General features: G+C 53.3%; 2 protein-coding genes across 4 annotated transcripts; one reads left to right on the top strand and one right to left on the bottom strand.

The window, feature by feature from the left end:
• The first annotated feature begins 4,030 nt into the window (after positions 1 to 4,030).
• LOC135282193 (BPI fold-containing family B member 4-like) lies at positions 4,031 to 10,104 on the top strand. Of its 2 annotated transcripts, none has more exons than XM_064391747.1 (10): positions 4,031 to 4,416; positions 4,933 to 5,347; positions 5,781 to 5,885; positions 6,337 to 6,483; positions 6,749 to 6,812; positions 7,447 to 7,507; positions 8,127 to 8,218; positions 8,315 to 8,357; positions 9,053 to 9,107; positions 9,969 to 10,104. In XM_064391747.1, the coding sequence occupies exons 1-9, from the start codon at positions 4,224 to 4,226 to the stop codon at positions 9,082 to 9,084; spliced, it is 1,152 nt and encodes a 383-aa protein (XP_064247817.1). In that variant the 5' UTR covers positions 4,031 to 4,223; the 3' UTR covers positions 9,085 to 9,107; positions 9,969 to 10,104. The 2 variants fall into 2 exon arrangements, with proteins under 2 accessions (XP_064247817.1, XP_064247816.1); XM_064391746.1 differs by lacking the exon at positions 9,969 to 10,104 and adding an exon at positions 9,269 to 9,406.
• Positions 10,105 to 17,057: 6,953 nt separating this feature from the next.
• On the bottom strand, positions 17,058 to 23,621 carry CDK5RAP1 (CDK5 regulatory subunit associated protein 1). Of its 2 annotated transcripts, XM_064391574.1 has the most exons (13): positions 23,350 to 23,619; positions 22,677 to 22,780; positions 22,178 to 22,212; positions 21,412 to 21,512; positions 21,070 to 21,280; positions 20,241 to 20,361; positions 19,728 to 19,958; positions 19,378 to 19,475; positions 19,211 to 19,266; positions 18,965 to 19,095; positions 17,956 to 18,105; positions 17,419 to 17,559; positions 17,058 to 17,287 (listed from the first exon to the last, which is right to left on the bottom strand). In XM_064391574.1, the coding sequence occupies exons 1-13, from the start codon at positions 23,588 to 23,590 to the stop codon at positions 17,207 to 17,209; spliced, it is 1,701 nt and encodes a 566-aa protein (XP_064247644.1). In that variant the 5' UTR covers positions 23,591 to 23,619; the 3' UTR covers positions 17,058 to 17,206. The 2 variants fall into 2 exon arrangements, with proteins under 2 accessions (XP_064247644.1, XP_064247645.1); XM_064391575.1 differs by lacking the exons at positions 21,070 to 21,280; positions 21,412 to 21,512 and having other exon boundaries at positions 23,350 to 23,621.
• Between the last annotated feature and the right edge of the window lie 463 nt (positions 23,622 to 24,084).

Raw genomic sequence — 24,084 nt, 5'->3', positions numbered from 1 at the left:
GATCTGCCAGGAGCAGGGATCCACAGGAGCTCCCTGCCCAGAGCCCTCTTGAAAGCCAGGCTCTTCTGGATGAAAAGGAACTTCATGTAGGGGAGGGGGATTTGCAGCTGAGTCCAACAAGGAACTGCTGATCCCTTCCTCTCCCCCCAGCACTGGTGCCTCTGGATTTGCTGGGCAGGATCCAGTACACCATGCCCAGCCTTCCCCTGGTAACTGGCCAGTTCTCAAGGTGAACTTGAACGTGATTCCTGCATCTTCTCCTTCCATCTGTGCACAGGGCTTGGGATATTTCCCTGAGCTTCATCAAGGTCTCCTTCAGCCACGTGCAGCTGGGCAGGGGGCTGTGGAAGCTGGCAGAGATCCTGGCTTCGTGCCTTGCTCTCAGCTCTGTCATGGGAGAGCACAGCAGGGTTTAGGTTTCACAAACTTTTGGAGAAGGAAGTGTCACGGGCCCTGGCTGGCGAGGCCGTGCGTGCAGCCATTCCACAGGGAGGGAACGTCAAGCTGACCGTAAAGGCAAATATTGCAAACGTTTGGACCTGTGTTTCCTTCCCCTGTGCCCAGACTGTCACTGGGAGTGTGGCTGGAGGCCTGGTGGACTGTCCACAGGGAAAACCAGAGACTGTCCCCAAACCCCCACAGGCACCGTGCCACCCGGTGCCACCCCCGTGCCACACCAGCTCCTCCCTCTGGGCCTCCTGATGAACTTCTTCAGCTGAGACACAGCTGTGCTGGGCTGCAGGAATTCAGGATCAGCCCTGTCCTGGAGAGCAGCTCTGTGCAATTGCTGCATCAGTGGACAGCCTGCTCTGCAGCGCCTGGTTTGTGCTCCCACCACCAGAAGCTTTTCATTTTTGGGTGTTGCCAGATTCTCAAGGCATACCCTGAGCCATGAATTGCTGATGGAAATTGAAGTCCCACAGCACCAGTGGTGACCTTAAAGACAAATACAGGTCACAGCTGCAGCAGAGGTGATGGTGATCCACCCAGGTGATGTCCCTCTGCCTTCTGAACAACGTGTATGAAGGAACAACCCATGCAGAAATTCCTTCCATAGTTTCCCCTCACCACAGGGCAGTTTCCCCACAGATGGGAAGCTCAGTTTCCCTGGGCTGCAGCCTGGTCAGAGGCTGGAGGAGCCAGCCCTGACCTCTTTGTTTGACCACAGAACATCTTGAGGAGACAGGAGCTGCACACAGAGGGGATGGAGTTTGGGGCTGAGACCTGGGGAGAAGTTCAGCAGTGACCCCTCCTCCTGTGGCACTGGGCTGGGCTGGTTTGTGTCCCTCAGGTGTGCTGGGAGAGGGGGTTCCCCTCCCCAGGCTGCTGAAAATTGATTTCCCTTGCCTGAGGATCCTGAGTGTCTCTCTACACCCAGCATGGCACAACAGCAGCTTGGTATTTTCCCTGTAGATGTTGCATCCTGCCTGCATTCTTGAGCAGAAGGAGGACACGTGTTTTCCATGGAACATTGTGTTTTGAGCTCTTTTGTGGGTGCTCGGAAGGGTGTGGGTGTTCTTTACATTCTTGTGCTCAGGTTCAATAAAGTCCAGCCCTCTCTGCAGCCACAGCAGGTGCTCAAGCCTCTGGGGGTGGCCAGCTCAGGTGAAACCCCTGGGCTCAGGGCAGACCTCAGGTGGGAGGGCTGCAGTCCCCTTTGTCCACCCCAGCTCAGTCCCCTTTGTCACCCCCAGCTCAGGGGGTGCAGAGCTCTGCCAGCAAATGCTGTGTCAGACCCAAACATGCCAGACTCTTCAGGGCCTGGGCCCAAAGCTGTGGGGTATCTTGATCATGTTGGCACCCATCACACCCTCACCTGCCCTGGGCTTTATTGCGGCTTTGTCCTGGGAGCACTTAGCGACTGGGGGGGAAATCACCCATGAACTCTGCATGAACCACATGAAAATTCTGCAAATTTAAGGCTCTAAACCACCCATTGCCCCTGGGGTGAGAGGGAGTAGCTGGGACAGCTGCAGCATCACTTGCTTGTGAGACTGTCCTGCCCTGGTCCAGCCCAGATCCACCCTGAAACACTCCTGGAACATCAGAATCGGGTTTTTCTGACATATTTGATGTTCCTTTTCCTTTCCCCTCTATTTATTTCCATGATTTCTTTTATCTGGTGTCTCTCAAGCCTCCTTTAAACTGTGGAGCTCTTCCTTGGACGCACAGCCAGCTCCTGCTTGCCTCTGGGGCACAGGCAGTTTTCTCAGAGCAGACAGTGCACCACAAACCCACACTCTCTTTCATTTGTTTTGCAATTTGTGAGGTTTCTGTATGTAATTAACTCATTGGGAGGTAATTGCTCACGTCTCACTGTCCTTGGACTCATTCTGCTGCATGTGATGGTGCAGAGCTGTCCTGAAGCAGCCCTGGGACACTCCCCAGAGCGGGTGGGCACCAGGGCCAGGGTGAGGGGTGAGCTGCTGGGCTGGCTGGTGCTGCTGGCCACAGCAACGTGTGCTGCTCAGGGGCAGGCTGCTGCAGGGGTCACATTTCACAGCCAGCAAAAGGGAACTGTCCCCGCTCCATCCTTCCCTTGGCTTTCCTCATTCCTGCAGCTCAGGTATATAAAAGCAGCTGCCAGCGGCCGTGACCATGGGCAGCTCCACCTCGACATCAAAGGGTCCAGGTAAGTGGCACTGAAGGACCATGGCCACCGTGCCAGCTCCATCAGGCGACCTACAGCACAGAAAAACTCAGCTTGAAAAGCAGGAATTTTAATGATGCTTTCCTTTGATTTCTGTAGCAGCATTTAATCATTTATGAAAATTAATTTTTAAAGCTAGCAGAGCTCTCGCTTGTTAAATTCCACGTTTATTCCTGTTGTTGTTAAGTTTGTGATAATGACTAAGCTGGCAGAAAGGACTGGGAGTTTTTTCATGATCTTGGTGACCAGAATTCAGAACAATTTTCAGCTCTCCAGACCTCATCTCAGCTGGTGTAAAATAAGTGTTTATCTGCAAAGCCAGACGTGCCTTTTGCATGTGCAAGATGCTTGGCTCACTGAAATGTGCATGACCGAGGAGCAGCACCCTGGTAGATATTGTTAATAACTGCAGAGATAGGTGCCTGCATGGTCACGTATTCTCTAAGAGCTCTTCTAAGAGCCCTGACATCCATTCTGGTACCCTTTTGCAATGCTGCACACGTCTTTCAGAGCCCCTCCAACAAATCCCACTGATTTTATTTGACACGATTTTCAATAGAAGCTGCTCGAGCCTCTCTCCTTCTCCCCTGTTCAATAATCACAGCTACAGGAGCTGTGCATCATTACGTGCTGATCAAAGGGAAAATGTAAAAGACAGTCGAGTGAATTAAAGTCTAATTTAATTGTGCCAAGAACTGTCATAGAGGGATTTTTTTTAAGGTATCTGGAAGAGATAAAGAAGTTGTTCAGTCTGACCTAAATAATGTTATTTCTCAGTGCTGAACCTCTGCAATCTGCACCCTGTACATTGTTTTTCTCAGAAGGGACAAGCTGAGGTGTCTGTTCAGGACACGGGCTGTCCAGGAAAATGCTCCTAGTGCTGGGACCCCTGGCAGTGCTGCAGAGAGACCATTTTCTCATTTCTTTGCAAACACCTTTCCATGCATAAACAAACACTCCCCAGCCTGCGCTGCCACCCTGAGAAGCCCAGCTCGGGCAGGAACAGAAGGTCCTTGAAGGTGCTTTCTTTTGGCTGGGGGTAGATCAAACACAGGGAAAAGAGACTCTTTTCACAGCTTGAGTGGAACAAGATGAGAAAAACAAACAACCTGCCCACGGGAAAGTGAGTCTGATTCTGGCCATGCTTTGAGCTTTAATAACACAGGGTGCTCTTCACAGCAGGCAGAAGGACACGACTGTGACACTCGTCATTTTTTATTTGGCTGTGCCCCTGCGAGTGTTCCTCTTTCAGGGCCATTCCAGAGTGGTTGGAAGCCATCTGTCTCTCTCAGTACAAGGTCCTCCTGCCTCATCTCCATCCCTCTTCCTCTCTTAAAATGGCATTTTCACTTCCCTGCAGTGTCAGGCACCCAGCTCTGCAGTGGGGAGCAGAGTCAGGCGTGGAGCCATCGATGGCTCCGGACCAGTGTGGCACTGGGCTTCAGCTGCTCCCTGGTAACCTGAAGAGGGAAAAGGGGGCTGCAGGTCTGGGCTGAGCTCCTGGGATGAGGGGCATGGTGTCTGGGGGCTGTATGTCCAGGAGGAAGCTTCCCACCACCCCAGAGCAGTGCACATGAAGGATGGAGACCTGCACAGTGCCCAGGCTGGCAATACCCACGTGAAACTGGTGCTTGGGCTGATGTGGGTCTTCCCACAGGTGCTGTGCCAGGACATGCCACCCTTCTGGTGTCTCATCTTTCTTGGGGGCCTCCTGCCCCCCTCCCAGGGCTTCCTCAACCTGCTGAAACCAGCACAACCCAGCGGTGGTGAGTTCAGATATTTTCTGTGTTTCCAGGGGACAGTCACAGCTCAGTTCTGTGCCATTTTGGGCTCATGGCACGTCCCTCTGCTCATCAGGGAGATGCCTCCTGGCAGGCCCATCTCCACGAGGAACCCAGCTTTGTTCAAGGATGCTCAGGGCTCCCTGTGAGAGCTCACCAGCAGAGCACCCTGAGGTGGCCAAACCAACCTTCCCTGTCAATGAAATCCTCCCAGGAGTGGAAGTCCAGTCAGTAACTGGGACTCTCTTGGTGCAGGCCTGCTTGGCACTGGTCTCATTGGTGGAAAAAGTGGGTTGCTTGGCACAGGGGCTCTTGGGGAAGGAGGGCTGCTTGGCACTGGCCTCCTGGGCAAAGGAAGTCCCCTTGGTGCAGGAAATGAACCCAGCACAGCTGGAGCCCTTGGCACAGGCCTCCTAGGTGAGGAAGCACAGGGAGGGTTTGGGAGGGGAGGGTTTGTGGGTGGTAGAGGACAGGAGAGTAAGGAAGTTCTGCCTGTTGCAGGAGGACAGCCTGGCAGCAGTGGGCTGCTCGGCACAGGCATCCTTGGTGGGAAAGGCCTTGGAGCAGGACTCGTTGGTGAAGGACTTGGCACAGGAATCCTTGGTGGAGAAGGACTTGCCTCAGGAATCCTTGGTGGAGAAGGCCTTGCCTCAGGGATCCTTGGTGGAGAAGGCCTTGCAACAGGCCTCCTTGGTGGGGAAGGACTTGGCAATGGTCTCCTCAACAATGGCCTCCTGGGCAATGGCCTCCTGGGCAATAACAGCCTTCTTGGAGAGACAGGTCTGCTTGGCACAGGGCTGCTTGGGAAAGGAGGTCTCCTGGGCAATGGAAGTCTTCTTGGACTTGATGGTGTTCTGGGTGCAGCAGGAGGACTGCTGGGTGGTGGCGGCCCCCAGAAGATGACACGCTACGCCTGGTGAGTCAGAAGCCCCGTGGTGGGGCTCCCTGCAGGGTGGCCCATGATATCCAGGGGATCAGACCCTCCCTCTCACACAAACCACCAGTGCTGGGCTCACAGCTCACATGAGAATCTTCAACAGGGGAAATTCCAACCGGGAATGGGAAAAGTCTTACCTGTGGGAGTGGTGTGATACTGCCATGGGCCACACAGAATCAAGGACAATCTCCACCCATGGAGATGGCTGAGACTCAGGAGGACTTAGCCTTGAGAAACCTGACCACGCTTTGAGATTGGCTGTTTGCAGGGTGGGAATTGGTCCTTCCCCTCCTTCACTTTTACCTGGGAATATCCACAGGTCAGACGCTGAGCAGGAAGAGGTGGGACTGTAGGATCTGCTCCTGCTGATCCTGCCATCTCAAGGTGGGTTTGCCTTGGTGTCAACCCCCAGGCTGAAGGTGCTGAACCTCGAGAACGCCCGAGTGTCTTGGAAGGTCCTTCGTGGGACTGAGCTTGTGCTGAACCTGTACTCGAAGCTGGTGCTCCGCTTTCCAGGGTGAGTGAGGCCATGGGGACCTGAGGGTGCTGGGGAGGATGGGACACTCCTGAGTGCTGGACAAACATCCCCAAACACTGAGCAACAGGCTGGTGAGGAAAGCTGTGCTGCTGACTCGCTCTAGAACCATTTCCAGCTGTCCTCACTCCAGAGACACTCACCACTCATGGAAGTGCTCAAAAAACTCGTGGATATGGCTCTCGAGGACATGGTTTAGTGAACATGGCGGTGCTGCTGGGTTGATAATTGGCCTTCTTCATCTTAGAGGGAAATTCCAGCCTGAACAATTCTACGGTTCTGTGATCTGCTACAGGACAAGGAGCCTGAGGGAAGCCCCAGACCTGAAGCACTGTCCCAGCCGAGGCTGTGCTTGCAGCTCCACCACAGGCACCAGTCTCCAGTGCTGCTTTGGCTTCCTCCATAACCTTCCACGCCACTTCCTCTTTTCCAGGATTTTTCAGTTTCTGAGTGGATCCTCAGTAGAAGCAAACATCACATCACACATTGCCCTGACCCAGGACTCCCCCGGTGACCTCAAGCTGGTGGTTAAGAATTGCAGCAACCTCCTTGGCGGCTTCAGCGTCAGCCTGCGGAAAGGGTGAGCGTGGGGGGCAGGGGGCAGGACTTCAGTCTCAAATCTGGGCACGGATTGACAGCGTAACAAGCAGATTTTGGGATTCAGATAACAAAGTCCTGAGCATCTGTAATTCCTGCTGAAGCCTGGGGGAGCTCTGGGCTTGCAGCATCTCTTATCAGAGAAAAGGAGGGGGCTCCTCTACAGAGGAGCTCAGTTTTTTCTTGATGTCAAGTCCTGGGTTTTGACAATTTCCCTGGTAATTTTTGTCTGTCTTTTCCCTCCCCAGCCTCCTCACCAATGTGGTGAGCAGCTTGGTGAACAAGTCTCTTAAATCCCTTGTCCCTGCGCTGGTGAGTGTCTGAATATCCTTTGCTGTGAAGCTGCATTTCAGCTGCAGTCAGTGCTCCTGCCAGAACTGCCTGGTAGATTTACACACACACACAGAATCACAGAACAGTTTGAATTGGAAAGGACCTCAAAGGTTAGTTAGTTCCAATCCCTCTGCCCTTGGCAGGGACGATATATATAATATATATAAATATATAGACACATACATACACAGTATGCATTTGTGCATGCACAGATACATGCCTGCAGCCCATAAGTGAGTTACACAAAATTGCTTGATCTTCTTTACAGTCAGAATTTATTTGTTAGGAGTAATTTCAATTTTATCATGTGATGTTATGGGGTAATTTATACTCAGCTGCTCCCTGTGGGGGTGAAAAGAAGAAACAGCCCAGTTTAGAGCAAAGTGGCCTTTTTAGAGGATCTTTTACCTTGCTCAGTAGAACCTGTGCCATTTTGAGAAGGGGGCTGAACAAATCATATAGCTCTTTTTCCATGGAAGGACCATGCTCTAGGATGAAATCAGGATGTTTTTCCCATCCTGATTTAAATCTGTGAATCTCAAGTGGTGCTGGGGAATGTGCTGCTGCACCCACGGTGTTCTCACCAAGACTGTGCTGCTTGTTGCCATTGCAGCTCTGCCCAATAGTGAACTTGTGGGTCAGCATCATCAACATTAATCTGCAATTCCTCAGCCGTAAGTCATTACATTTTCTTTCCTATATTCAGTTTTAGAATGACCCTTGGGGTTTGTGTGTCTGGCCACCTCCACGGGCAGCAGGTGTCCTCAGGAGAGCTGGAGCTGTGCAAGCAGGGCTCTCTGCATGGAGCAGGAGCAGCTTTTCTCTGCTGGCAAGGCTGCTGTGGGTGGCACAGTCCTGGCTCACCACCACTGCCAGACACCACAGTTTTCTCTTCTTACAGGTGCTTTTCTAACCAGGGCTAGACCCAAGCTGCTGCCCAGAGTTGGCTATGCCAGGACTGCCAGGTGCAGCCCCACAGAGCCAGAGGGTTTCCCCTCCCCAGCTCTGCCCATGTCAAACCTCACACACAACTGCTGCTTCACTGAAAGCAGACCTGTTGCCCCCAACATTTCCCTTGTGATGGGATCTGCACCTGTGAGCTCCAGGGTAGCAGCTTTCATAGGAACCTTTGAACCCCAGGGAGTTTGTGATCCATAGCAAGGACAAGGAGTTTTTCCTCCTTGCTGGGCAGGACAGTGCTGTCCCAGCCTGTGCCAGGGGGGCACAGGGCTCCAGCAGGCTCAGTGACACACACAGCTCTGCCCAGCCCTGATGGCCTCTCCCTCTCCCCAGGTGTCATCTCCTTCGGGCTTCTGGGGAAAATCTACTCTGCCCTCTCCAAACTGCCAGTGACATCTGGGCACTATGTGGAGCTGGATCTGCAGGTAGAGCCATGTCCCATCCTGTTTTCCATCCCATGTCCCCACACTGCTGCCCTCCCTGCACATTCCCATGCTCTAACACCCCCTTGTTCTTTGCAGAATTCCCCATTCCCGAGCACCTTCATCGACTGGCTCCTTCAGAGTAAGTCCAGCCCCAGTGCTGCCATGGGATCCCCAGTGGTGTCTGTGAGCCAGAACAGGGCAGCTGAAATGGGGGGCACAGTCCTGGGAGTGGCCAAGAATGGGGAGGGTCCTCATGGCTCTGGGGTGCAGCCAGAGCTGCCAGGGGCTGTGCAACAGCCCCACAGAGCACTTGTACCTCACAGGGCACAGCAGTGCTGGGGTGGTTGGGGTCCCTGGTCCTCAGAGATGGCCCCCAGCTCAGATGTGAGTAGCTTTGCCCCTGTGCAGTGGCAGGTCTGGAATACAGTAGCAAGAGAAACTCTGTGCACTCCTACTTATGCCCTGCACAGCCCTGGAAAAGTCACTTCACCTCTTATAAAAGGATTTAATAATATTTGCTTAATAAGAGTGAATAATGGTCCTCAGGATGCTGCGAGGATTAATTAATATTTGCAGAGGTGATTGGAAGAGCTTTCAGCTTCATATGCATGGAAAGTTAATATATAGGGAAGGGAAGGAAGAGTTGGAAGTCTTCCCAGCTTCCCCAGAGCCGTATTCCTGAGGGCACTAAATCATCTCTGCCCATAAAGCTGGGGCCTCTCAGGCCACTTCAGGCACTGCTGAGCCTGTTCCCGTGGTGGGGGACACCAGGGGACTGCCAGGCTTTGGGCACATGGAGAAGGGAGGGCACTGACCTGGGTGTGTCTCCCCCAGCTGCAGGTGTCAACCCCAGGATCAATCCGTAGCTGCAGGACTGACAGAGCCCTGGGTAAGGAGGATTGGCTAGGCCTGGCTCAGAGCTCTGCTGCCAGTTGTGCCGGTGCCAGAACCTGGGCTGGGTGAGAAGAATCCTGACCCTGCTACCTGGTAGTGGGAGGTGACAGGAGTAGGATGGGGCTGCCTAAAATCTCCACTCTGGTATCCCTCCAGGTCCCCCTGCAGGTGATTCCCAAGGAGGAAGAGGAGGGAAGGGAGAAAAACTACTCAGTTGGTGGAGAATAGACATGAAAATGGAGAAACCCAACCAAGCAAATATTCTTTCTTCTGTCCTACATTTCAGCCTTCTCAGATTTTGGTGTCTCTGTCCAGCCTAGAGTTATCTGTGCCAATGATAATCTGTGCCAATAGTGATATGTTGATAATTACCCATACTGATAATTAGCTATGTCAGTGATCAGCCATGTTGATGACACTGTGACTGGAGGCAGGAGCCCCAGGTCTTGCCTGTGTCCCTCCTGGCTGTCATGGCCACAAATCACTTGTTATGGCACTCACTGATGAAGGGATGACCTTGATCCCCTGAGGGAAAACCTTCACTTGAGCTGGGGTTTAGGCCAGCACAGAGGGGACATGCCAGGTGCTGGATGCAGACAGTCAGGCAGGGCTTTGGTCCCCTCAGGAATTTCAGGAGACTGCACCAACTGCCCAAATCCTTCTGAGAAGGGAAGAGAGAAAAGGGACGAATTCAATGAGCTGTAAACACTTTGTCTTTGCTATCCTTCTGCTTCTTGATTGGCTTACTATTTCAAAAGGGATTTTTGCTGTTTCCAGTGATTTCATACTGTTAAAAAGAGGCAAAAAGCCCCCAGCCTAATCCAGGTGCACACTCAGCCTATTTGTTCCCAAACAGCAACGCTTTGAACTGATCAGAGTGAATGCTATCCTGCCTTGTAATCTCCAAGTGGATTTGGACGTGCTGCATTGTGGGTGAGGTGGATTTGAGGCAGATTCACACCCTTCTGTTACTCCTTACAATAAAAATGATTTTTCTTCATCTGCATTCAGCACGTGACTTGGTTCCTTTCCAAACTGCCAAAGGATTTTTGCATTTGCAAGGGTTTTGTTATTTATCTCTCCCATCAGCTACAGGAGTAACTCACATGTGAGGAATATTGAATAGGTGAGCCTGCTGGAAAGGTGGGGAACCACAGGGGCTGCAGCCCCAGAGCCAGGCCTGAGTGAAGCCCAAGCCCTGCCCAGGCTGCTGGAACCCCACTCTCACAGCTTAAAGTAGCTACAGAAACATGGTCAATGTGGCAAATAAATATTCCCCTCATTTGTATTTATGCAGATTTATTCTGCCCCTGTCCCTGAGCTGCTGGTTCTTTTAGTGTGTATTCCTGCTCCTGCCTGTTGCCAGCGAGCTGGGGGCTGTTTGACATGGACAAACACATCCCTGGGGCCCCAGGGAGACAGCTCCCCCCTAGGCTGGGCTGGGACCCCCAGGGAGAGCAGTGGCAGTAGCCAGCAAGCTCTTGGGCACAGGAGCTTGCTCCTGGCTGCTTTGGCATCAAACCTCATGCTGGGCTGGCTGTGCCACAGCCCTGGAGTTGAATGGTTGCATGGTGAGAGGGGCCAGGGACAGATGCCCAAGCCCTGCAGCCTCCAGATCCACTGGCACAGCACCATATGCCACCAAGCATTTCCACACTGGCTCTGCTGGGCATTCCTGGTGGGCAGCACCCACACCCTTCTCTGCCTCTGCCCAGCGTGGGTCCCTCTGGTCCTGCCCAGGGCCCAGAGCCCCATCCAACAGGCGCAGGGGAGTTCAGGTGCTGTTAGCTGAGAGTTTGCAGCCAGCATCCTCCTGGTACCAGGCTGCAGAGCCAGGGCTCCTGCTCACATCTTCTGGGTGGCAAAATGTTCCCCTGAAAACCTTGGAGGTTCTCACTGCTCTTTTCCCAAGGTAATGGTGTGGCTGATTTGTCACCAGTGCCACAGGACCAGAGGCCAGCCTCTCCTGCTGCTCCTTCAGTGCCTTTACCTCACTATTGTGAGTGAGCAGTACCCCAAGCAGCCAATGCCACCCCTGCCCTGCCAATTAGTGGCAGAGGTAACAATGCTAATGAGATGTGGGCACTGGGCACGTCTGGGCTGCACCAGAGCACCTCGCTCTGGCTGCAGTAACACCCACACCTGGGGGCTCAGGGAATGGATCTTGGTGCTGATGATCTGTGTGTGCTCAGAGTGCAGAGATGAAGGGCAGATGCTGGGTGCCCTCTGAGGACAGTGGCAGAGCTCTGTCACACGAGGACAGGATGGGTGGCAGTGCCTGGCCCAAGCTATTGAATCCGTAACACCTCATTGGGCACCTTCAGTTTCCAGTTCCTAAGGAAACAGGAGGAGGAGGAGGAAGGAAGTGCCAAGCCCCGTTCTAGGCTCACTTGCTGTGAATGGCTGCAAATAGAGGTGTAAATATTTCCTCAGTAACCCTAGAGCCAAAATGCCAAACCCCAAACCTCTCCAAGTGGCACAGTGCCATCAGGCTGGGTCCCCCCTCTGCTGCCACAGGCAGGGGAGGGCAGCCACTGTGAGCCCTGTGGGGACAGCAGCAGCACCTGCACTGCTCTGACCCACCAGTATGAGTAACAACAGTGCCATGGGGCATGTCCCTGCTGCTGGCACCCCCAGCCCCAGTGTGCCAGGACAGATGACCCTGGAACAGCTCAGATCTTTGCTAACTCTGGCTGCAAGGGCACTGATGGGGTTTCTCCCGAGGTTCCTCTCACCCTACTGGGTTCCCCTGTGGAGTTTGGTCTGAGGCTCTCCCAGGCTTCTGCACCCAATGACACCTGTCTGCTGTGCAGAGCATCCCAGGGGTACTGTCAGCATTGCCACTGCTGGACTGGCTGCTGAGCATGGGATAGGGAAAGCTTTGCCACACAGTATAAGGGCTTTTCAAAATGGAGTTTGGATGAGAAACTGTGGGAAGAATCTTCCCCTTTAATGAAATGTCAGAATGTTTTCCATTTTTAAAGGAAAGCTGGTTGTGGAATTGCCTCCTGTTTGGTTCTGATAGCTTCAACCAAAGCCTCCTACTATTCTTTTTTAAACTTCCTGTAGTTAAATTACAGAAAGATGACATTAAAAAAAAAGAGAGAAGGAACAGATTAAAAGACACTAAATAACCCAAAGAGAAGGGAGCACCTTGTTTAGTCTCAAACCCCATAATCAGCCTTACCAAAAGTGAATCTCATTTCTGTTCCCCTCACTGTCCTGATGGATGCAGGAAGGGGAGGAGGACAATCTTTTCTGGCTGTTCATTTTCACAGCAGTGTGCTGAATATTAATCACTCCCAAACCCTCTGCTGGAGGCACTGCTTCAAATTGCCCATCCTGCAGCCACTCTGTAATTCCTACACGGGAGCCACAGCCGGGGTGGGTGAGGGATCCCACAATGACCTCGCTCTGTAAGTGGCAAACACGCCCCAGCAGTGTCCCTGAACACCCTGACAGCTCCATTAGCCATGCCACTGTGCATCAGGCAGTTGTCATCCCTGGGTTTGCTCTCCAGGAATGAGACACCTTTCTCCTCCTCCTTAATGCAAGAAGTAAATGTAGGGCAGTGAGGTTGAGATTTGGGTGTTTTCAACACTGATGGACTTTGCTTTTGACACCCTTGGAGACATAATGAGAAAGGCCTGCCTTGTCCTTGTGCTGACAGCCCTCCCTACCCTCAGGCTGGCCACCCTGCCTGTCCCCAGGCTGGCAGCACTTCCAGCTCCACGTTCCTGGTGGCAGTGGCTGCTGGGGAAGGTGGCTCGGGCCCAGCAGGAACAGGGACCCTGGTCAGGGCCCCCTTGAAATAATGTGAAATAATTCCCTTTCACATTTCCTAGTGGAAGTTCTGCTGAAGGGGAAGAGCCCCTGCCAGGCTCACAAAGCACAGAAAGCAGTCCTCTGTTTTTCACAGATACAGCTGTCCAAAGGAATTGCAGCACCTTCGCCTCACGGGAGGCATTTTAATTACTCTATTGACTCCTGCTCCTGAGAGCCCCAGGCGTGTCAGAGCTCAGGCTGGGATCAGAGGGATGCAGAGAGACAGGGAGGGAATGCATGACCATCCCTGACAGCCCAGTGCAGCCCCACTGCCATCCCACCACAGTCCCAGTGCCCTGCCCTGCACAGCAAGGGGTGCTGGGCCATTCCACGCTGTCTCTGACCAGCATCAGACCATTTTCATGTCTCTGATCTGTGTCTGACTGTTAAATAACTCAGCAGCAGGGGAAAAAATACTTGAAAAAATATCTGGAAGATATAGAGCCATTAATGAAAAACATCAGAAAATAGATATCAAGTAATGACACCGCGATGAGAGCTTATTAATAGGAAAGGCTAAAGATAAAACTAATTTAAACCTGATGAGACAAGACATCTCATCTTCAGGAGAATGAGAAGTCAATAGTTGTCTGTCAGCAAAGGAAATAAATTGCTCACAAGGGAGGAGGGAAAGCCACAGGACTGCTGGGCCCCAGAGAGCAGCAGTGCCTGTGACAGCCTGTGAGATACCCTCTGAATTCACAAACCCCACAGCCCGGAGCTGCCACTCACCACTCTGTCATTGCCATGCAGGTCACAGCCCAGCAGCGCTCCGGGGAGGCACATGGGCATGGAGGGAGGCTGGGGACAGACAATGCCAACCCGGGGGTGCTGCAGAGCAGCTTGGGGCTGGTCTGGGGGTGCACCAAGCAATGGCAATGGAGAGCTCGTCCCATTTCCAGCACAGCGCAGAGCTCACCATCGGCTGCAGAGCAGCCTGCAGGAGCAGCTGTACCTGCCCTGCCAGACCCCAACCACCACCAGTTTCAGAAAGGAGTGAACAGTAGAACTGGTTTTAGAAGTGGAAAACAGTTTTGAAAGCTCTTTGTGTTGCATTAAATCCCAAAGCTCTGTGCAAAGAGCTGGCTTCAGAAATGGTGATGAAAAACTGCTGAAGGAAAACTCCCTGGATCCCCAGCCCACAGCAATCCCAGAGCAGGGAGGAGGAGAAGGCCTGGGGGAATGGCTGGCAGGCACATGGAGCCTGTCTGCTGAAGTGAAAAGCCATGAGAAAAGAGGAGGAAAGCATTTCCCCTGGCACAGCCTGGCAGGCCACTGGCATCACTCAGAGGCAATGCCTTGTCACCTGCCACCCCCCAGCAGAGCCAGGCTCCAGCTGACTTAAAGCAAACTGTGCTTACAGGCTTCCATCAGGGAAAACATCCATCCTTCCCTCCACCAGCACCATGACATGCACAGGGAACACAGACTGCAGAGCTCAAGGGGTTCTGAGGGAGGACATGATATACCATGGCCAGCTCTGGCACTGGGAAAAGCCTGACTGCTCTGCCCAAGCTGCTTCAAAAGTCTTGGAGAAGGGAGCAAATTTGGGCAGGTGAGTGTAGGCAGTGATGGGAATCAATTTTGAGGCTGTCCTTAGGCCAACAAAAGCCAGTGCTGAGCAGGGGCTGTGAGCACCTGCTGCTGTCTGTCCCTCCACCCCCTGAGCACAGCCAAGACCTGAGGACAAACAAGTTTGGTCTCTGATGGGGGCCAGGGGAACAAACGGGCTCTTGTTCTCCCTGACAGAGACCTTTCTGCCAGGTGAAGCTTTTTGTGTGTGCGGGTGATGTCCAGCCCCACCCACACCCTGCCAGCAGAAAGGAAAGTGCAGGCTGTGATTTACGAAATTCAGGTGTCAGGAGACACCCTCAGGGCACGGCTGCTGCTGGAAAGTAAATGTCATCCCAGCACTTCAGGTCTGTACTGGGAAACCTGAGCTGCCAAAAGCTTCCTTAGGTGTTTGCCTATGGGTGTAACTGGGGCAGGACTGACTGTAAGGGCACAACTTCGACCTGCAGAAGGCACAGGTGTCCATCAGGGAGATGGGAGGTCCGGCAGGGTTCAGGGCTCTCATCCCTGCTCAGGATGGGAACAGAAACGTGCAAGAACACAAACGAGGTAGGAGTCCAGCTTTCCCAACAGCTGGATTTAGGCAGCAAACCTGACAAGTGACACAGAACCTGCATCCCACCTCCAGGCCTCAAGAAAAACAACACATTCCTTCTTCCACGCAGTGCCAAAGGACTGACTCAGCCTCCAAGGTCACCGTAAGCACTTCCTAATGGATGCTTTGCTGCCTTAAAACCTCGGCCTTCATTCCCGAGGCCTATAAAAACTAAGGAGGCGAAGCAAATGGTGAGTGCTACGGCTCCCCGGGGAGCCCGTGCAGTGAGCATTATCACCTCCTCATCAAAATGTAAAACCCAGCTCTCCTCCTCATTAGTCTCCCGCTCTTAAAATAATGATTGTAAAACGGCCACAGCTGGCCTCAAAGCAGGATGGAGGGGGGAGGGCACACTGTGGTCTAAATTTCCCACTTGGAATAGATGCTCCTGGGGAGGTCAAAATGAGCAGGGAAAGGTGGGTGTCAGCCCTTTTTCCAGGATGCTGGCTTGGGCCCTAGTCCCAAAATGCCTGGGAATTATGAGCTGAAAGATTTGCCATAGGGCAGTTGAATTTGGCCACTGCTCAGTGGCCTTGATGAGCCAAGCACGCTGGCCTCAGTGCCCATCACCTCTGAGGGCTGTGCTGCTGCTTCCTTTGGGGTTTCATCCCAAACTCTGCCTCTTCCTGAAACCCCCTGGACCACAGGCTCACCCTCAGTGAGCAGCAGAGGTTCAGGCCTGGTTTGTGAACTTGGGCCACATACACATTCCCAGGTGGAAGCAGGAGGGCAGATCAGCCCTGTGTGCCTGTCAGCCCCTCAGAGCCCACACGGACTGTGCTGACTGTGCAGATTCACTTCTAGAAGGGACTCAGCTCCGATAATAAGCAAAATGTATTTGTTTCTTGAAGCCTAATGAATATTCAGTGAACCATGCCGTTTTCAAAGAGAAACAATTATAGCCCAGAAAGAGCGGAGAAGAGGCAGCTTTCGAGCAAAACCCTTTCAGGGTTATTTTAAAATTCTGCAAATTCATGTTGTGACTGCCCTGCTACCAGCTGTTCCTGCAAAACTGGTCACTGGCTTGAGCCTTTTATAAGGATTTATTTTAATGACGTGATTATCTGTATGAAAAGGGCTGATCCTTTCTCACATCTCAGTTTACTCACAAGTGCAGGTCACAGGTCCTTGTTTGAATTTCACAGAGCAGGCTGGAATGTGACACTGCGCAGCCAGGGTCAGCTGCAGGCTGATGAAAACAAGGAACTGTCAGATGCACTTGAAGAACTTACTGGCCATTTAAATCAATACAACCATTTCTCTTAGTAAGCAAAGGGAAGGACATCCATAGATGTTTGGATTACAAAACGGCACCCCAGGTTTTAAGAGGCCAGAGATGACCCTCAACTAGCAGCCATCTCTTCCCATGCATTCCCCACTCTTCCCATGCATTCCCCAGGCCTGGAAACAAGGAAATTTTCTCCAGACAAGACCCAGTCCTCCCCAGTACCAGGGCAAGGCTGCATTCCTTCAGCCCCAGACATAACAGATTCACTGGTGCATGTTTAACACCATTTTTCATTCCACAGTCCAGTGCCACATTCCAACACACAAGTGTGGTGTGGGTTCTCGCATCCCCTTTCCAAGCATTTTGCCAATATTTGGAAATAGTTAATTAATCTTCTGTTATTTCAGGTCTTTCTACCATTTGACAGTACTCCTGCCATTCTCCAGTAGCTGCTGGGGCTGTGTTTTGTAGGTAGTACCAGCTTTTGCAGCTCCTAAATTCAGCTGAGCTTGTAGGAAGGAACTGCTCTGCACATCCATCTCAGGCTGGGCTGTGCCAGAGGATGTGATCACAAAGGACAGACCTGCAGCACCCTGAGGGTGGGACAAGCCTCAGGGCAAATCAAAATACACAATCTCACAGTACTTGGATTTTGCAAGTTCCCACACAGCTTCTACCCCTTTGAACCTGCACACATCTATGAAGAGTAACTTGACACCAAAGCAGAAATATATACGTATTTTATTATTTCATAAATAAATTTTAATATACATATATATCTCCATGGCTCTACCACATCTCTCCACCTGACCACACATCCTTGTTTCTTCCTGGAGAACATGTGCTGCTTCCATCCAGGGGCAGCAGGGATCCCTCAGTGAGCAGCAGCAGCACGGGACAGGGAGGTCCGGCAGAGCGGAACTCCCCGCAGGGTCTGCGAGCTGGCAGAGGTTACCTGAAAGAAACAGCACAGGCCCTCAGGCACAGAAAGGCTGGGGAGGATCCATTCTAATTTTAGGCTCTTCTGGCAGCAGCTGCCCTAGAGAACAGCACTGTGCAAGGAAATGAGCACTGCAGGCAGGTCACCTTCACCAGCACATAGTCCCCAGGCTGGGCTCTGCCTGGGGCCCCGCGCTCGGCAGCATCCTCCAGCTCGGCGTCGGGGAAGATCACCTTGATGTTGCCGTCGTTCCTCCCACACAGCTCCGAGGAAGAGCGTTTGCTGGGCTGGAAAGAGGACAGGGAACATTACCTGCATGGCAATTGCTCTGATTCACTGCTGGGCTTTATTGCCTCAGGAATTAATTGAGCACTATTGATGGTATTAAACCCACATTAACCAAGCCCTGGAACACAGCACTGTGTCCAGAGTTGCTGGGTGACACACACCAAAGCACAAATTCTGTGCTTGGCCAGAGATGCATGCCTAACTGATCCCATTCCCTGTCCTCAGCTCAGTGCTCTGGGAAAGTCAAGCTGTCTGCTTAATTGTGAAGAAACAGTCTTGGGCATCCTGGGATTACAAGGGGAAAGTGAGAAGGGAAGGCGGAAGTGGTGACTGCTGTGCACAGCTTCAGAGCCAGCAAGAAAGGAGGAGGACAATTCCATTCCAGGCGCACTCACCCCTTCCACCAGCACCAGCTGGGCCTGTCCCACCAGTGCTGCGTTGGCCTTTGCAGCCTCCTCCCTGAAGGTGGCAATGAGCTGCTCCAGCCGCCGCTTCTTCACGTCTGCGGGGACATCGTCCTGCAGCCGGTGATGCGCCCGCGTCTTCTGCACACACAGAGCCAGCACAGCCCTCAGCACCCAGCCTGACCCCAGAGCCTGGTCTGACCCCAGCCAGCTCCACTGCTCTCCCAGCAACAGCTTCCCACATTCCAACAGCATTTCAGTTTGTATCACAAAGGAACTATTCTCCAGTGCCAGCCACGTCCTCGTGCTCCTCACATCTTTCTTCTCCACCTTTTAGGCAGGTCTGCTGCAGGGCACTGAGTATCAGTGGCTGTGAAACAGTTTGTAGCTCCTGTGTGGGATGTGCCTGTCTGTCCATAGACAGGCAACAGATTCTACTACTTCTAATCTATGTACTCAATGGTGATCCAAATCCCTTTGCTTCCTTACATTTCCCAACCTTCTGTCCTCTTCCCCAACAGTATCATACACTCTGGAGAGCATTCTAATAGAGACTTACCCACTACCCACTCTTCTCATGGAAATACCTTCTCAAAAACTCACCACTTCCCTCCAGACTTGACTGACAGACCCTCATAGCTGGGCTCCAGCCCAGCTCCATCAGCAGATTCCTCATCAGTAAATAATGTATTTGCAGCCTCTGCTGACACAGTTACTTCCCTGCAATGACCCTGGAGCATCTGCAGAGCCAGGTCACCAAGCAGTTACCAAACCTGACACTCCTACAGAGAAGGTGGAAGCCTCCCAGGCAGAACAACAGCCCTTGCAGAACCACATACCCTACAAGTGTTGCCTGGGACAAACAACATCTACAAGTATACCAAGTCTTTGGGTATGATTTTCATCAACTTTTTAAAAAATGTGTTATTGTGAGAAAGAGCACTGAGTTTAGGGGACACAGCAAGAAATAACAGCCTTCCCCACCAGGGCCTGCACTCACCTGTCTCATGCTGTAGGCAAACAGGAAGCCGACGTTGTAGCGGACTTCCCGCAGCAAGGACACTGTCTGCAGGTGATCCTCCTCTGTCTCTCCACAGAACCCAGCGATGAAATCACTGCTCAGGCTCACTCCTGTAACAGACACACAGCTGTACACTTCCCTCGTGGAAGACAGGAATGCTGCACTCGGGGAAGGACAGTGAGATGCAGCCGTGCCGAGTTCAGACCGAGCCAAAGGAACACACACCTGGGATAGAGTCACGCACGTGGTGCACGAGCTCCAAATACGCTTCTCTTGTGTATCTGCAATGAACAGCACATGGATTTGCTAACTGGAAACCCACAACATCAGTGAGGAGAAACCAGCAGGCAAATCAAAGGGCAGGACACAGGGCTCCTCATGGGGTGACCCACCCTCGCCGCATGGCCTCCAGGACTCGCGTGCTCCCACTCTGGGCTGGGAGGTGCAGCTGTTTGCAGATGTTGTGTCGCTCCTGGATGAGCTGCAGGACCTGTGGTAAGTGATCAGGAGATGTCTCAGACAGCTTAACTGTACTTGGGTGCCAAGGGAAGAGTCTTCCCTGGTTAAAAGCCAGCAAACTGCAAACCTGCCACCTTTAGCCCCAGCATCCAACTCTCAGGAGCTGCTGTTCCCAGTTTGGGAACTCACGTTCTCTTTGGGAAGGCAGCACACCCCATACCTCACATTTCAGAGCTGCCTTGCTACCTGCAAGCAGAGGCCAAGGTGCTTATTTTACACTTGCCTCATCAGGAAAATCCTTGGGGTGTGGGGAGGTGAAACGGATCCTCATTTCTGGATCAATCCGAGAGACCTGGTCCAGCAGGTGTGAGAAGCGCAAACCTCCCGCTTTGGCTTTGTAGACTGTGCTGAAGCCACGGCTGAGGCCAGGGGCAGCCACTGACTGAAACTGCACCTCAGACAGGTCTCGAAAGCTGTTGACATTCTGACCCAAGAGGGTCACTTCTTTTACTCCCTACAAAATAAACAGAGGAAGAAATATAACCTGGGCAGGATAGCTGAGCTGCAAGGGCAGCCATGGTTTTACTCCAAGGAGTTTCCAACAGAAGCCCTCCCATCCCTGTCTGTCATGGAGTATTACAAGGGGAATCCAACAGCCACTGGTGCAACCCCACCACAACCTCATCTCTGCAGGTAAAGGCAGTGACACTAGTTACAAGTACCACTGAAAACACTGTTACCAGGAGCCACCCTTCCTCCCATGGCTTGGGACAGGTGGGAGCAGGCTCTGCCTCACCTGATCCGAGAGCATCTTCACTTCCTGCAGGATGGAGGCGATGGGGCGGCTCCTTTCCCGGCCTCGGGTGAAGGGCACGATGCAGTAACTGCACATGTTGTCACAGCCCCGCATGATGGACCTGCCGAGAGGTACAGCACAGGTCACACCCCCTCCTCCACAACCTGCACCTGCCCAGATGAGCCCAGCACTGCTGCCTGCAGCCAGTTCCACACACAGACCATCCATACTGGATTCAGCTTGCCCTGAGCTAACGCCTCCTGATTTTTCCTGCACATTTCCAAGAAAGCTGGAAAGAGCTAATGAGGCACAGACTGTCACTGCAGCCTGGCAGTGATCAAAGATCCTTCTACATCCCACCCCTGCAGAGTGATACTGTCCTTCCATGTGCTATGGCCACACAGCGCACAGTCTGATTTCATGTCTGACAATGTTATCACCAAAACTAAATCAGAAGTTGTAATGTGTGGAACATTAGAAGAAGGAATAGCAGAACCTGGGGCAGGGCACCACAGAAGGCAGGGGATGAGAGAGGCATAGGCTTCAGGTAGGGACAGTGGCACAGAAATCACTCAATGCAGCATCAGGCTGCGAGTCAGCATTCCCAAAGGGGAGGGAGAGATGTCCACAACAGCCAGAGCTCAGGGCATGCTCTCCAGGGCTCAGCCACACAGCAAAGCAACAGCAAAAACACACACACACACAGACACTCTGGGAGACTCAGTGCAGCCAGCCACTGCATCTCCTAGTAGCTGCTGTCACTGACACCTACTCTGCACAGATTTCCAAACCAGAGCCACAGAAACAAGCACTGAGAAAAGATACTCACACAAATGCTGTCGTGCCACTTGCACTAGTCTGGACAGGCAGAATGTCAGCATAGGTCTCATCTAGGGACAGCAGGACATTGGCAGCTTGCTGGCCAGACTCTGCCACTGCCAGCAGCCGGGGAAGGTCACGGTAGGCATCAGGGCCTGCCACGACATCGACCAGCTTCTCCCTGTGCAGAATCTCCTCCTTAAGCCTCTCAGCCATGCATCCTGCCAGCACAGGAGAAGGGTGCCATGAGGCAGTGCCTGCCCTCTCACTCCCCGCAGCCCTTCCAGCTGCTTTCCCCCCAGGCCAAGGCGGCTGCTGCCAGTGGGGCTCCGGCCATGCAGCCCGGCCGTACCCAGGATCCCGACGCGGAGCCGAGCACGAGCCTGGGGCCGCCGCGCCTTCAGCGCCTTGAGGTGCTGCAGACGGTTCCAGATGGCCTGCTCTGCCTTCTCCCTGGGGAGCCACACAACGGGCTATTGCAGCTGCTGCTCCTGCACACAGCCCAGCCTAAGGGCCCAAGTGCTCGTGAGGAGAACTCAGCGAAAGGCAGGGGATCTAATGGCACCTGAGAGTGCCGTGTGTGGTGTGGGGATTATGGCTGGTCTCTGTCTTATCTGCTTCACTTTGCTTGCCTGAGAGCACCTCCACTGCAGAAACACTTTAGGGACTAAGCTCTTGGGGACAAAAAGTGTCTTGGCCACATTACAAGGTACCCTGCAAGTGACAATGAGCATTTGGTGTCTTCTGAATTCAGAAAAAACAAGGAAAGTTCCCTTTATATCAAGTTGCCCCTAAACATATTTCTCACATTTTTTTAAGTACAGACACTGTACTAGTGAGTCACTTCAAGAGAAGATAAAATATTTTAAAATAAAATCATTAGTTGTGCAGGTCTCTCACTGCCCATGGCATATACACAGAGCTTACAGTACCAAAGAACTTCTCACTGCCCAGAGAAGCAATTCATAGCACAATTAATGCAAATCATAGCACCAGCCAGCCCTACCCTCAACTAAATAGCCAGTTTCACACCTGCACATTCCTTTCCTCATGCAACACCTTTACTGCCTTGGTTTTCCTTAAAAAGTGTCCCACACCAGTGATAAATGTCTCCTTACCTCACGGAACAGGTGACAAGAAGAACCACATCTGCCTAAAATCGAAAGCAACAAAAAAGAGAAGAATCTATAAAAACCAAACAATAAGTTCTCATGTCCTGCCCAGGTAACCTGAAGAGGCAGACTATAAAACTCACTTAACTCAGGGAAAAAAGACCTACCTAAGTACCCAGTAGGTTTCAACAAAAGGAGTTGCAAGAAAGAAACAGAAGACAAGCAGAGTCTTCACTAAATGGTAAAAGTAAACCAAAGATGAGACAGGAGGATCCCGCTGTGTCCAATCCCTCTCCAACTGAGATGGAGCCCAGTAGTTTAAAGAAAAAAGACAACCCACAGCTTTCTAGCACACTTGTTAAGCAGCTTCCTTCACTTCACAGAACTCAGACTGCAAAACCCATAACATCCCACAGGGCTGCACTCCAGAGAAAAGCTGGGCCTTGCAGACACAGGCAGGGCGTGAGGGCTGTGCTCCAGGAGAGCTGCCAAGGTGCTGCCTTACCTCAGCCAGCTCCTTTGTCCTGGCATAGCCATTCTTCTGCAGGATGGCCCAGACGATCTCGGTGTCGCTGACGTTCATCTGGCAGCCGTAGGTCTCCAGGTACACTGCAACAAAGGCCGTGTGGCACAGGAGCCTGCTCAGCTCCCATCCACAACCCGCCCCAGCCCCTGCTCTGCGGGAACAAGCCCTCAACACCACCACTGGAGTCAGGGAAGCAGCACAAAAGCTGCCTGCATCTGCAGCCCACAAGGGATAAACGGAGGGGCAGGCTCTGGGAAGCTGTTTGCTCTGCAACTCGGCAGGGCTGGGCTGTGACTGCAGAGCAGCAGCAGCTGTGCCCTCACTGAGCTACAACCCTCAGGGCAATGAACGCCATGCCGCCAGGGCACACAGCCCCACGGGGGCTGCCACAGCCGCGCTGACAGCCCAGCACACAGCGCGGGCAGGCGCCACAGCAGCCTGCTCTCTGCCAGCTCCGCGGCGGAACAACACACACGACTTTGCAGCCAAGGACTAAACTCCACAGGGCCGCAAAAGCAACCAAACAACCTATTTTCCCCACTCTGCTCCGACTGTGAAGCACCATTGTCCGCACCGGCCTTGACCCTGCAGCCAGGCCACAGCAGTGGGGTTCGCCTGACCCCAACAGCTCCGGCCCCGAAGACCCACAGACCTTTTGGGGCCCCGGGGGTAGAGCCCGGCTCAGGCGGCAGCTCAGGCGACGGCCCCGGCTGCCCCGCCGCAGCTGCCCTCAGGAAGTGCCGCAGGTCGGGCCCCGCGGGCAGCGCGAAGCCGCGCCACACCGGCCGCTGTCCCGGCGCGCAGCGCGCCCGGCGGGCGGCCCCGGAGCGGGGAGCGGCCCCGGGCGGGCGGAGCAGCCCCGCCGCCCGCAGCGCCCGGGCCCCGGGCAGCATGGCCGCGGCCGGGGAGTGCTTTGGGGGACGGACCGACCGCCTGGGGACGGACCGGCCCCGCCGTGCGCCGACAATGCGGCCCCGCCGCTGCCTCCGCCCCTCAGCGCCGCGTTCCGCCCGCCGCCATTCCGGGCCCGCCCCGCTGCCGGGCGGCGCGGCTGCGGGAATCACAAAATCACTGAATTAATTACGCTGGAAAAGACCTCCGAGGTCATCGAGTTCAGCCTGTGACCCAAAAGCACCATTTCAACTAAACCAGGGCACTGAGCGCCATGTCCAGTCTTCCCTTAAACACCTGCAGGGGCGGGGACTCCACCACCTCCCTGGGCTGCCCATTGCAATGTCCAATGACCCTTGCTGTGAAGGAATTATTCCTAATATCTCACGTAAAGTCCCCTGGTGCAGCTGAAGACCATGTCCTCTTCTCCTGTCCCTCCCTCCTGTCAGGGAGTTGTGAGGGTGAGAAGGTTCCCCCTGAACCTCCTCTTCTCCAG

This window comes from Passer domesticus, chromosome 16, assembly GCF_036417665.1.
Source record: "Passer domesticus isolate bPasDom1 chromosome 16, bPasDom1.hap1, whole genome shotgun sequence".
NCBI classification, from domain to species: Eukaryota; Metazoa; Chordata; class Aves; order Passeriformes; family Passeridae; genus Passer; species Passer domesticus.
This window is presented reverse-complemented; position numbering and strand designations above follow the sequence as displayed.

Bases quoted from the DNA above. Each gene is read 5' to 3' on its own strand.
- CDK5RAP1 (XM_064391574.1), bottom strand. From the start codon at position 23,590: ATGCTGCCCGGGGCCCGGGCGCTGCGGGCGGCGGGGCTGCTCCGCCCG. The intron at 22,781-23,349 runs GTCTGTGGGTCT...CCTTTGTTGCAG, and splicing joins TACCCCCGGGGCCCCAAAAG to TGTACCTGGAGACCTACGGC. The intron at 19,096-19,210 runs GTGTGTGTTCCT...TGTCTGTTACAG, and splicing joins CGTGCGTGACTCTATCCCAG to GAGTGAGCCTGAGCAGTGAT.
- LOC135282193 (XM_064391747.1), top strand. From the start codon at position 4,224: ATGAAGGATGGAGACCTGCACAGTGCCCAGGCTGGCAATACCCACGTG. The intron at 6,484-6,748 runs GTGAGCGTGGGG...TTCCCTCCCCAG, and splicing joins AGCGTCAGCCTGCGGAAAGG to CCTCCTCACCAATGTGGTGA. The intron at 8,219-8,314 runs GTAGAGCCATGT...TGTTCTTTGCAG, and splicing joins ATGTGGAGCTGGATCTGCAG to AATTCCCCATTCCCGAGCAC.